The sequence below is a fragment of the Tamandua tetradactyla genome, chromosome 12 (genome assembly GCF_023851605.1).
Source record: "Tamandua tetradactyla isolate mTamTet1 chromosome 12, mTamTet1.pri, whole genome shotgun sequence".
Taxonomy (NCBI): Eukaryota; Metazoa; Chordata; class Mammalia; order Pilosa; family Myrmecophagidae; genus Tamandua; species Tamandua tetradactyla.
The window spans coordinates 18,820,702-18,833,136 of NC_135338.1; the positions used below are offsets into that span (position 1 = coordinate 18,820,702).

Here is a 12,435-nt window from a genome sequence, read left to right on the forward strand (position 1 = left end):
CCAGTGGTGCTGGGTCAGCAGATCCCAAAGTCGAGGCTTCCCGTGAGAGAGGCAGGAAGGAGTAAATGTCTCTGTCTTCGTCCACGCACTTGCCTGGGCGTCCTTGGGGGCAGGATGGAGTGAGTGGGCCCGAGGTGGCTGCAGACCGCACCCTAGAGGGTCTGGAGGCTGGGGGCCAGGTCATTCCGGTTGCCCAAGAGGAACTGCTCGCAAGCCTTGAAGGTGGTGCGGAACTCAGAGGAGAGGCCGGCCGCATTGGTGGTCACGTAGTTGAGAAAGCCTGTGGTGGCCTGGTTGTAGTAGGATACCTGCAGGGCAGGACACCACGCTCAGGAGGTGGGGACCACTGCAGGGGGTCGGAGCCCTGCGGGCATGAGGCAGGCTGGAGTCAGCCGCATTTGCCTTGTGGGAGGGGAGCAAATGCAACCCAGCATCCTGGAGTCTAAGAGGGCGTTTGGAAGCCTGCAGGATTGGCAGGCGTAACCCCTGAGTGTAACCCTGGGTGCTGACGGCCCTGGCTTCCCTCTGTCTCCCAGCACTGCAGTAACACACGGAGTTTTCCTCTGCCAGCTGCGGGGGGTGGGGGTGGCAGCCCTGGAGGGCAGGGGCGGGGTCTCACCAGTCTCTGGAACATGTCCCATTTAAATGAATTTATTCTGTGGCTACAATTTAGACTTGGGCGCCACCCTCAGTTTAAGCATATTAATTTAGCAAACAGGCTGAGCCCCCAGACCAAGCTCTGAGGGTGGCGTGGCCCTCAGAGAAGTTCTGAGCCCAAGACTGGAACTGGTCTCACTTCCCCGAACCCCTCACTTTCTCTCGGCCTCCTCCTGCGTTTTCAATGAACACCTGCTGCTGTGCTGAGTTTTATGGATCCTCAGAGCCATATAAAGCCTTCCTAGACAAGAAGAGGTATATAAGTAAGTAAATACTGAGATAGACTTTTAGATCAGAACACAGGTCTTCTGCCTTCAGTGGCCGGGGCTTCGTCCAGCCCCAGCAGCAGCCTCCGACTTATCTCCACACAGATTAGGTCTCAGTCAAGGTTCGCTGGGTCAGCCCCTCATGCACTCTGGTCTGCCCAAGCTGGAAGAGGGAGCCTGCTGGAGGTGGGCCCTGGGCTGTGGGATGGTCTGAGCCCATCAGTGTGGGGCTGGGTTGGGGCAGGTGGGAGGGAGAGAGGGGGTGCTGCCTCACCTGGGTCATCTGGTCCCCCTCACACCACAGGCAGAAGCCTGAGCAGAGGGTCTCCCCGTGGCTGTACTCAGGCATCTTGCAGTGGGTGGGCAGTATGACCGACCTCAGTGCAATCACTGAGGGTCCCTGGAGTTGGGGAAGGGCGGGAAGGAGGGGGACAGCGGTTGGCCACAGGAAGAGAAGGTAGGGGCTCATTCTGCCCAGCCAAGGCCCAGGCCCTGCCCCCATCCCCAGTGTCCAGAACTCCCCCACGACCGCCACCACCTCTGGTACTGAGGCCCTCATGGGGGTGGGGGGAGGCGTCTTAAATCACACAAACCCTCAGAGCCCTGGCCCCTGGCTCAGGGCCAGGCTCCCGAGAGGAGGCACCTGTGCGTCAGCAGCACCAAATTTACCAGAAGCCAATGCGGCTCCATGTGGGTTTCCTGGAGAAGCCCCTTCACTGTAAGTGCTCAGAAGAAGGGTTATGCATATTAGTTTTCAGCTCCATCTCTAAGAAATGCTGCCTGGACTGGCATCCCCATCTATGGCCAGCAGCTTGCCATCCTCCAGCCAAATGGGGCTTTCAGAAAACAGAGGCCAAGAGGTGGGCATGTGAGAAAAGCCCCATCCACGGTGGGGGTGAGGCATCGTTGCCTTGTTCTAAAGGGTCTGCTTTAGAACAGGAATGACTGGAGAGGAGGTATGTGCCCGTGTCCCCATTTTCTCTACGTAAAACCACAGCAGCTCAGCAGAGGGCAAGCATGGTGCTTGGGGTCCCAGGGCCAATGGGGAAGCTGAGCTGAAGTCCCTCCCTAGGGAGGAGATGAGCCGTCCCTACCCTGCTGCACCCTGCTAGGAGACAGGTACTCACCCATTGTCACAAGGCTTCTGCCGTGAGGCCAGGATCACAGAGTCCAGGGGCTTGGATTCACTGTTCAGGGCAGAGCTGATGATGTGGTAGATGGCATCGTCCTCATCTACCTGCTGTACTTGCTCCACACTCCTGCGGCAAGCCGAGAGCTCAGGGCCCTGGGGAGTCACTCCAGCTCCCTGGGGAGGAGCAGGCCTGGCCTGCCTCCCTGAGCAGCTTGTGCAGTGGACATTCTGTCCCCTGTACTGTTCAACAGGGACCAATAGGAGAACAGGGAGCCCCAGCCAAGGCAGACACTCACAGGCATCCACAGGCCAATGCACATACACATCCCTAGGGACAGGCATGTACACACATGCATGCATGCATGCACAGACACAGACAGTGGCACACGTGGGCCCATCCGTGTCTGTATATGCCTGTGCAGGTGTACACACACTGCACAGATGTGTGGCAATTTAGTCATTGTACTTGTTGTTCATTGAGTGCCAACTGTGTGCCAGGAGCTCGTCTAAGTATGACCTCATTTAATCTCTGCAATAGCTCTGTGTGGTGGATACTCTTATTATTCCCATTTAACAGCTTACGGAGCTGAGACTCAGGGAAGTAACCTGCCCAGGACCAAAGAGCTAATAAGGAAGTAGAGCTGGGCCTTGTGTCAGGCTATCAGGTCCCAGAGCTGTGGCCTGGCATGCGGCACACACGTGTTCAGATGCACTCAGACAGGCTTACACCAACACAGTGCACAAGATAAAAGGACATCGACACAGAGATATGTGCAACCCAAGCCCAGTCCCACTGCTTCTCCCTGCTCTCCTCTCTTCCTACCCTCCCTCTGGAAGGGGACTTCTGGAGCAGAATAGCTGTGGCAGGGTGTGGGGGCAGCCAGTCAAGGGTTCCCTTTCCCCTCAGGCTACCCTCCTCCTGTCCCATCAAGAGTCAAGAACTGATTTGGCCTTCAAGACCCACACCAGCCCACCTCCTCCAAGAAGCCTTCCTACCCACACCCCCACACCCCCAGCCCCAATCCCCTCAGACTCTTAGTATAGCTTAGCTACCAGGACTCACCTACCCCAGGCCTTTTTGCAAAGAAACCTTAGGCAGAAAGCCCGCGCGTATACACTGGCGCAGTTGCCTGCACAGGTGAGACAAGTCGGGGCAGGAAGAAGGAAGCCAATTTGCCAAAAATTAACTTGCCAAATGACCAGCTCACTGAGGTTCCAAATACACAGAACCCCCTTACAGATATACTCAGGGATACAGTCTCTTTATAATAAGACACTGGAGAAATGATCAAAGAACCCCCAGAAGCTAGGGTGATGGCATAACAGAAAATGATTTTAAAAGGGATTCAGAAAAAAAATATCAGTTTAAACTTAAATATTCTCAGATTAAACAAAAATTTTGGCTATTTTCCTAAGAACATATTTATCATCCCTGATTAAATTCAAGGAGATATGTATATGAAGAATCATTAGATTTGGGGAACAAATGTATTCATCGACTACATTCCAAAATAGCATATCCATGTACATGATCGTAAGAAGAATTCGCACATTTGGTAAACACAGCAAACTGGCCATTCTGTCAATTGGCTTGAAGCTGGGCTGGTGGTCCGGGAGCCCTGCCGGCCCCTCAGCTTTCCACCCTGGTGCCTAAGCAGTTCCCAAGCATGTCTGTCTGGAAACTTAGGGCTCCACAAAATACAATTTAAAAAGCACTGCTCTATCCCCTGTTTCCAATCCAAAACCTACCCCCACGTACCCATTTTAAGTGAAGGAAGACTGAGGCCCAGAGAGGAAATTACTTCCCCAGGGCACACAGGCTTCGGGTCAGAAACAAGACTTAAAACCAAGCCTTCAACTGCAATACCCATGACCCTGACCCCTGCCTAACACATGACTTCCACAGGCCATCAGGGGCAAGGGGGCCTCACGGGGCCAGCTGGGCAGGTCCCCTCCTTCCCCCAGGCTGTAGAAGAGCCCCTGTACCTCACCGGTAGTGCTTGTCCCACTCAGGTCTCCGGGACAGGTCTGAGAGCAGGAGGAAGGTCTGGGCTGCATCCACATGCACCACCAGCTCCACATGGAAGGACAGGAACTTGTCGTCCTCCAGGGTGTACAGGCAGACTGGCAGGGGACACAGGATGTCCTCATTCCTGTGCCCCCTCCCCAGAATATGCTGGGTGCTAGTGTGTGCTGACTGGAGGTTGGGGCTAGAAGCTTGAGGCTGTCACTAACTCGCCACTGCCAAGCCACACCACCTCTCTGAGCCTCGGTTACATCCCCTCGAAATGGGGCTGTTGAGCAAATTCAGCACAGCTGGACAGGAAGTAGGCTGGAGAAGCAAGGACTAATGCAGCTGTGCCATGGATTCCCAGAGCTGGGGGCCCACCTAAGCCCCCAGTATCACAGCAGGGGGAAAATGACTTTCTCAAGGGAAAGGCAGTGGCAGAGCTCAGGTCCCCTCTCAGCCAGGGCTTTACCACTGGCCACTTCCCCTAGATCCGAACTGTAGAAGGAACAGAGAGGAGGAAGCAGCTGGGCAGAGAACAGAAGAGATGAGAGACTGGGGGCAAGAAGGTGGAAGGGTAAGGAGAGAAAGTACTTTCTAGTTCTCCATTGCAGGTCCCGCTAGGAATGTCTGTATTTCTGCAGGTGGGTTGGTTCCATGATCTCACCCAACTCCTTTGCAGAAATCCCCCTCTGACATGAGTCAAACATGAGTTTGAGAGAATTTCTGTTCCTGGCCCACTGCCCCCTCTGACCAAGACGAAGGGCTGGTTGTTCAGAAGAGAAAGGACAGATGGGAGATGGGGTGGGCATCAGCTACCTGATTGATCTCTGAAGACAGCACCCAGTTGTCCTTGGCCACGAGCATCTTCAGGGAGAAGACGTTGTTGTAGCTCAGGTGCACCTGGGCAGAGCCAAGAGCGAAGTTATGCCTCCCCTCGTCCTTGGTGGCCCCTGGGCCGAGGCCACACTGGGGTGGGGGAAGGGAATGTGGCTGGCAAATGAGGGGTGGGGGCAGCTGTGGAAAGGGCTCTGGACTTTGGGAAAGGACGTCCAGGCTTGGCTAGACCTGGACAAGGCAGCCCTCCTCTCGGGGCCTCAGTGCCCTCCTGCCCAACGGGAACACAGGAAAGCTGTTTGCCAAGTGTAGCAGTCACGAGGCGTTCCTTTCAGAGACTGGGACACCCCGTGGTCCCGAGGACCATCCCCGCTGAGCAGTGGGCCTTACCTGGTTGCTAGGGTCTCAGGGGACAGAGAGGGGCACTTCCACCTGCTTACAGGACACGATATACTTCCTGGGAGAAAGGGAAGATGGCACGCTTGGTCCCTTGGAAGCCCCATTCCTTTCAGCCAGCTTCACCGCAGGCCTACTATGTGCCGGGCCTTGGGCTCAGCCGAGCAGGGTGGGAGAGGCTGTCCTGCCTGGTTAGGGAAACTGGATGGACACACAGGAAACAACAGCCAAGAAGATACCAACTCAGCCCAGAGGCAGGGGACAAGTGAGGGAGGAGGGAACCAGGTTTTAGGGCTTGGTTCCCCCACCTCCTTGCTGAATGACTGGCTAAAGTTAGTTCACCCTCATACCTTGGCATCCCGAACTGTCAAATGGGATCAGCAGTTGTACCTGCCCCATGGGGTCACCATAAGGAGAACACAGCTTGGAGCACAGTAAATGCTGCATAAATAGGCCCTGTTCTTATTAACAAAGGTTCACAAGCCCCAAGATGTGCATAGCACTTTAAAGTCTGTAAAGCACTTTCACAGTAGAGGCAGACACCTGGGTTTATCACTTGAACAAGTTTCATTCCCTCTTTGAGCCTTTCTTTCTTCAACTGCCAAATGGACATCAGAGTCCATGGAAAGAATATGGGAGTTTAATCTGGCCAGACCAGCCAAGGTTCAAATGCTGACACTGAGATCCCTCCTTCCTGTGTGGCGCTGGGCAAGACACCTGCCCTCTCTGTGCTCAATGTCCTCATCTGTGCAGTGGCCAGAAAACCCATGGAGTGATGAGGCCTGTCCAGAGGCCGTGTGGACACCACATGGGCAGTGCTGAAGAGAGGTGAATGCCCTGGGGCCAGGGAGGCAGGACAGCCCTGGGTCTGTCCCCTTCTGCCACCCAGCCCCCACTCACCTGTCCAGGTGAATCTTCTTCCTAGCACTGGCCTCTCGGTACCGCTGCTTGCCATCCCGGGGAGGGAGGCAGAGGCAGACAGTGCTGGGGGTGGGACCACCCGCCGTCCTACCCCCTACCTCCCATCTAAGGCCCAAGGAGACCTAAAGTGAGTTCAGGCCTCACCTGGGCAGCTGGAGGCAAACCAGCCCAGCTGGGAAAGTACCAGGGAAGTGGGCTCCAGCCCCGTCTCCCCTCAGAATCTCCAAATGGCCCTGGGGAGGGAACCTCCCCTCACTGGACCTCAGTTTCGTTCTTTGTAAAGTGGGGATCCTTAGAGGACACTTCCAACAGAGTAAGAACCAGCACACACTGTGTGCTCATCATGCACCAGTCACTCTTCTAAAGTGCTGTCCATGCATGATTTCATCAAAGCCTCACAACGACCTCTGAGGTCGGTGCTATTCCTGTCCCCGTCTGACGGAGCGGGGGCTGAGGTGCAGAAGGGTTAGATGTCAGCACCGGTAAGGGGGGAGCCTGCCCCCTTCACCACCCTCTTCACCAGCACTGCAGGGGCTCTCCCCGCTCATGAGCAGTAAATGGTAGGAGGTCTGTGAAAAGCTCCTTGTAAACTAACTGTCCCTGCCACCTGCCAGGGCTCCCCAGCACTCCACCCCCCACCCCTTTCTTGACTCCCCAACTCCCAGTGCAGGCCAGCAGGTTTTTCTCAGCCCACGCTTGGCCTCACGAGGGCAGGTGCCCCTCCCCACCCCCGGAGAGAAGGAAAGGCCTCGCCGAAGGGCAAAGCCAGCTGCTCCCCTAGAAGGCAGCCTGGGGCCAGGCCTGGAGGAGGCACGTGGGGGCCAGTCTCAAGAGGCAGCCGTCCAGCCCGGGCCCCTGACTCTCGTCCCAGGGCTCCTTCCTCCTGTACCATCTTCATCATAGCCAGTCACCACCTTCTGGGTGCTTTCGGAGCTTAACCAGGCACCGTGCTGAGCCCTAGGGTGAGTACAAAACGTACCCCCAACAGCCCCGTGAGGGAGGGACTGCCATCACGCCCATCTGTCAGTTGCGGACTGGAAACTCAGCTAGAACGTGGCAGAGGGGAGGTTCCCATCCGCCTCTGACTCCACAGGCTGGGCTCCCCCAGCTCTGCAGGCCTGGGAACACCCACTGACACCCCACTACAGGCCAGGCACCCACACAGGCTCTGGGCTCTTTCAGACAGAACAAGGTGACCACCTTCCACAAAAGGGGCATTTCCAGGGATCTCCACCAGGGCACTTGAAGCAGAGGGTCAGGCTGGACCCCTCACTCCCCTGGCCTGTCACGGACCATAGGCCCCACCACCACCGGGCAGAGAGGGACAGGAGGTGAAGGGTGCCACAGGGTGCTGTCCTCAGTCACCCCAGGCTGGGGCCGAATCCAGGGCAGCATCTGGGGCTGGTCAGCTGCGTCCAGGACCACGAAGGTCATGAGGGCACTGTTGATGTGCCGCCGGTGGGTCTCGGCCTCCTGGTGGTAGGCCTCCACGCACACACCCACCTCCATGCGGTGGGGGCCCAGGGTGCAGGAGGACACACAGGCACCAGCGTCCCTCCCCCCTGTGGCTGGCTGCTGCTCACCATCCTGAATGACACAGTTGGCCAGGAGGTCCTTGATGGTGTCCACGCAGACCAGCCGCATGCTCCTGTGCTTGGTGACCATGCTGTGCTCCATCTTCTCCTCCTCTGTCTGGGGCATGATCTGCTTCAGCTTCACCTGTCAGCCAGGGGATGAGGGGTGATGAGTGCTCAGGGGCCTGTCTCCCCACATCCCTTCTCATGCCTGGGGCTAGCACGGAGTATACCCGAGGCTGCTGGTTGGTGACAAGTCTTCCTCTCCCCCTTCACCACCTTCCTCCTGCCTCCCCATTGCATTGATAAATCATAAATGTCTTTCAAATGTGTCCAGGCCCCCTGCTTGAGAAAAGGAGGACCAAGACGAGGAGTTGGGGAGTGTCACTGCAGGGCATGCAAGGAAAAGGTGAGGCATGAACAATCCTCATGCAGGGGTGCACAGCAAGAGGTGGGGGCAAGGAGAGAGGGAAGGCGGCTGAGATCAGAGTGCAGCAGAGGGTATCTCCTCCTCGACCCCTCTGCCAATCCCCTGCCTCGCTTCCCTGGGTCCAGCCCCTTCCTCACAGTCCATGCCCAATGGGCAGATGCAGTGCCCACCTTGGAGAGCTCCCGGTGCGCCACGAAGGTGGCCAAGGCCTTGCAGATGCTCTATTGCTTCTCAGAGCACAGGTCCCCCGAGGTGACCTGGATGTCCACCTGGGGAGCAGGAGGCCCACGGGAGGAGTGAGGAGAGGAGAGACAGAACTCACCCACCCAAGGCCCCAGGGCTCAGCAGGGCAGGAAGTCCCACCCTAGGCCAGGCCTTGGTATATGTTTCACCTGCCAGGTCTTGGAGGCTGGAGACCTGGGGCAGGTTTCAATCCTGCTCCCTGGCTTCCTGGGAAACCTGGGGCAAGTCATTTTCCCTCTCTGGGCTTTGGTTTCTTCATCTATAAGGTGAGGGTGATCATACCTACCCTCACTGTGTTATGGAGAGGACTAAAATGAGACTATGTCTTTGAAAGGGCTTTAAAAATAGGTAAAGTGGGAAAATTCAACTTCCCCAAGTTGAATTCTTGATATTACAAGCAATGGGGACAACCAAGGCTATAAGCTGAGCCCCCAGTCTTGAGGTTTGTTCATATGAAACTTAACCCCACAAAGGATAGATCAAGCCTACTTATAATTAGGCCTAGGATTCACCCCCAAGAGAACCTCTTTTGTTGCTCAGATGTGGCCTCTCTCTCTCCAGCCAGCACAACAAGCAAACTCACTGCCCTCTCCCTGTCTACATGGGACATGACTCCCAGGGGTGTGGACCTTCCTGGCAATGTGGGACAGAAATCCTGGAATGAGCTGAGACTCAGCATCAAGGGATTGAGAAAACCCCAGAATGAGCTGAGACTCAGCATTAAGGGCTTGAGAAAACCTTCTCGACCAAAAGGGGGAACAGTGAAATAGACAAAATAAAGCATCAATGGCTGAGAGTTTCCAAACAGAATCAAGAGGTTATCCAGGAGGTTATTCTTATGCATTAAATAGATATCACCTTGTTAGTCAAGATGTAATAGAGAGGCTGGAGGGAGCTGCCTGAAAATGTAGAGCTGTGTTCCAGTAGCCATGTTTCTTGAAGATGATTGTATAATGATATAGTTTTCACAGTGTGACTGTGTGATTGTGAAAACTTTGTGTCTGATGCTCCTTTTATCTACCTTATCAACAGACGAGTAAAACATATGGAATAAAGATGAATAATAGGGGGAACAAATATTAAAGTAAATTTAGATTGAAATGCTGGTGATCGATGAGGGGAGGGGTGGGGGATTTGACATGTATGAATTTTTTTCTGTTTTCTTTTTATTTCTTTTTCTGAATAGAAGCAAATGTTCCAAGAAATGATTGCAATGATGAATATGCAACTATGTGACGATATTGTGAATTACTGATTATATATATAGAACGGAATGATCAAAGGTTAAGAATGTTTGCATTTGTTTGGTGTTTTTTGATATCTTAAAAAAATTTAAAAATAAATAAATACAATTAATCAATTAAATAAATAAATAAAAATAGGTACAAAGTCTTGACTAAATTGAAAGGATGGACTTGTTAGTGCCCTAGGGGGCACACAGGCATTTATGAGGTACCCCAGGTGTGCAGACAGGACTCAGCCAAGCGACTTCAGGACCAGGCTCCTTGGAACCACTGGGTAAGTCAAGTCACTGAGGCCTGTAGCCCACAAGTAGGAAACCAGAGCTCCTACCCCAGAGTTCACAGAGCTCTGTGCATGGTAAAGTTCCTCCCATTAAACCTGCAACAACCCTGCAACACAGAAATCATTTTCCCCTCCTATAGATGGGGAAACAGGCTGTGGGAGGTCTATTAGTGGGCCAGGCCATTAGTCTAGCTCTCTCCTGCCCTCACCCAGCTGCCTCAGGGCAGGCACAGCTGCTCTCTTTCTCCATTCCCAGGACCACCTGGCTTCCAGAGAGCAGGAGGCCTAGTGGGAAGAGTCTGGAGGTTAGAAGTGAAGCCCCAGATTGGAATGTCTGGATCTCATGAGCTAGAGCAAGTTCTGTCCCTTCCCTGGGCCTCAGTTTCCCTTCTGTGTCATGGAGTGTTGGGTCCTTGCAGCCCGGCCTACCTTTTCAGAACTCTGTTGCCTTGACCAGGGCTCTGTAAGAGTGAGCATGCCTGGGCTGGGGGCCGAGGATGGAGAGGAGGCAGAAACTACACACACACACACACACACACACACACACACACACACACACATGTGTATTCAGGAAGTGACCACCCCACTTACCTCCATGCTAGAGTTAAAGGCCCTGTTCACGTTGGCCTTGATATTCACCATTTGCCTAACACTGGGGAAAGAAAAGCAGGAGGTGAACCTTCCAGAGGGGACAAGGGCCTCGAACATTGTCAGGGCCTCTTCTGGGGGAAAGTAGCAGGACTTTGCAGCCTGTAGAGCATATTCACTAAGTCCTCAAAGCAAACTGGAGGACAGGGTCAGCACCTGTTACAGGTAGGATGCTGAGGCTGAAAGGGGTGGCAGGGGAACACTTACATCCCCTGTTTGCCCTACTCCCCTCTGCCCCATTAATGCTGGAGCTGTTTTCTTGTTCTCAACTGTCTCCTCTTCTGAGAAGCCCTTTCTGCCCAGATCAGACCCCTGTGAGGCTCACTCTGATATCACTTCTCTCAGCACATTGACCTCTGCCACCCCCCACAATTCTTAAACTCCCCTGAGACAAAGCCAGATTTGTTTCGCTCATCACATCACTAGCTCATCACATCGCTAGCATATGACACAGCGTAGGTCCTCAATAAATAGCGGCTGACTGAATTAATGAATTCCATATCTATTGATTCCTCCTAAGTGCATGGGACTTAGAAGATAGGAGGGGAACTGGGTGTGATAATTATGCATGATCATTACAACTACTCTATAAATCTAAAACTGTTCTAAAATTTAAAGTTTGTTTTTTAAAAAAGATGACACCACAGAATTGAATACTTGAATGAGGCTAAAATGGGAAATTTTATGTTGCATACATGGTACCACCATAAAAATTTAAAAATAAAGCCTCTGATAAGCACCCACAGGCTGGAGATCATCATTACATGGAACTTACCTCTCTGAATTGAAATTATATGTAGACATCTGCCTCCCCTGCAGACTGGGGACTCCCAGGAAACAGAGATTTTGTGCTCTAGTTAACTATGGACCCAAAGCCTAGCATGGGGCCTGGTCCAGAGTTGGTGCTCAACTAATAGTAAGGTAGGAATGAATGAATACAGGGACCAGCCAAGATTTTCCATAACTGTCACATACTGGGCACCCAGGAAGCCCTAAATAAACTCTTAGCACTTGCAATTCTTGGTACTGATGGCAAGTTTAGGGGCAGGTCCGGACACAAGAGAAATATATGCAGCCCCTGCAGCCTATCCTGGGCCAAGGCATGCTCCATGGGTCCCAGGAGCTGCGAACAGGGACCAATGTGGAAAGTTACAGGGAGACGAAACTCCCACCCACAGCATAATGAAGAGCTTTCAAACCAATAGGGCCATTCAAAAAAAAAAAATGGCTCTCCCCTGCGAGCTCCTCATCCCTGGAGGGATGTGAGCAGAGTCTGAATTCCCAAGGCCTCTGGCTCAGGCTTTGCTGAGGCACAACCAGCGACCTCCCTACAGTCCAGTGACCAATGGCTCATACAGAGAGACAGTACAAGCTCTGCACTAAAAAGTTACCCACAGATTGAGTTTAAACCTTTCCATGTTGCAGACAAGAAAACTGAGTTCCAGACAGAGCACCCCACGATGCTATCCCAGCAACACCACAAGGCCCAGCAACAGCCAGCAGCTAGCCCACCCCTGTCCCAGCCACAGACCCTACAGCCTCCCCCAGAGACTGCTTCCACTCCGCCATCAAAGGTCCTCAATCAGTCCAGCCAGGTTCCGCACAGTGCAGCAAGCTGACCAGGCAGGGAGACAGGGCAGTAGGCAGTGGGGCTCGTTGCCGGAAGACCAGAAGGTTTACGAGTGGGAGGTGCCACTTACCTAATGGTGTGCTCAAAATAGATATTGTCCATGGAGGCCGTGACACAGGGGCAGCCAGCATGCCTCTCTGTTGGCATCAGGAGAAGAAAGCCACATGTT

General features: G+C 53.7%; 1 protein-coding gene across 1 annotated transcript in view; it reads right to left on the reverse strand.

Annotated features, from left to right (window-relative positions):
* Positions 1-152: 152 nt before the first annotated feature.
* The window catches only part of LOC143651356 (acyl-coenzyme A thioesterase 11-like), a 37,009-nt gene continuing 24,726 nt past the window's right edge, over positions 153-12,435 (reverse strand). The window contains 11 exon segments of the mRNA XM_077122297.1: positions 153-308; positions 1,198-1,323; positions 2,047-2,182; positions 4,047-4,201; positions 4,883-4,966; positions 5,291-5,357; positions 6,197-6,254; positions 7,585-7,936; positions 8,392-8,490; positions 10,580-10,640; positions 12,337-12,401. Of these exon segments, the coding sequence (XP_076978412.1) occupies positions 153-308; positions 1,198-1,323; positions 2,047-2,182; positions 4,047-4,201; positions 4,883-4,966; positions 5,291-5,357; positions 6,197-6,254; positions 7,585-7,936; positions 8,392-8,490; positions 10,580-10,640; positions 12,337-12,401 (1,359 nt within the window).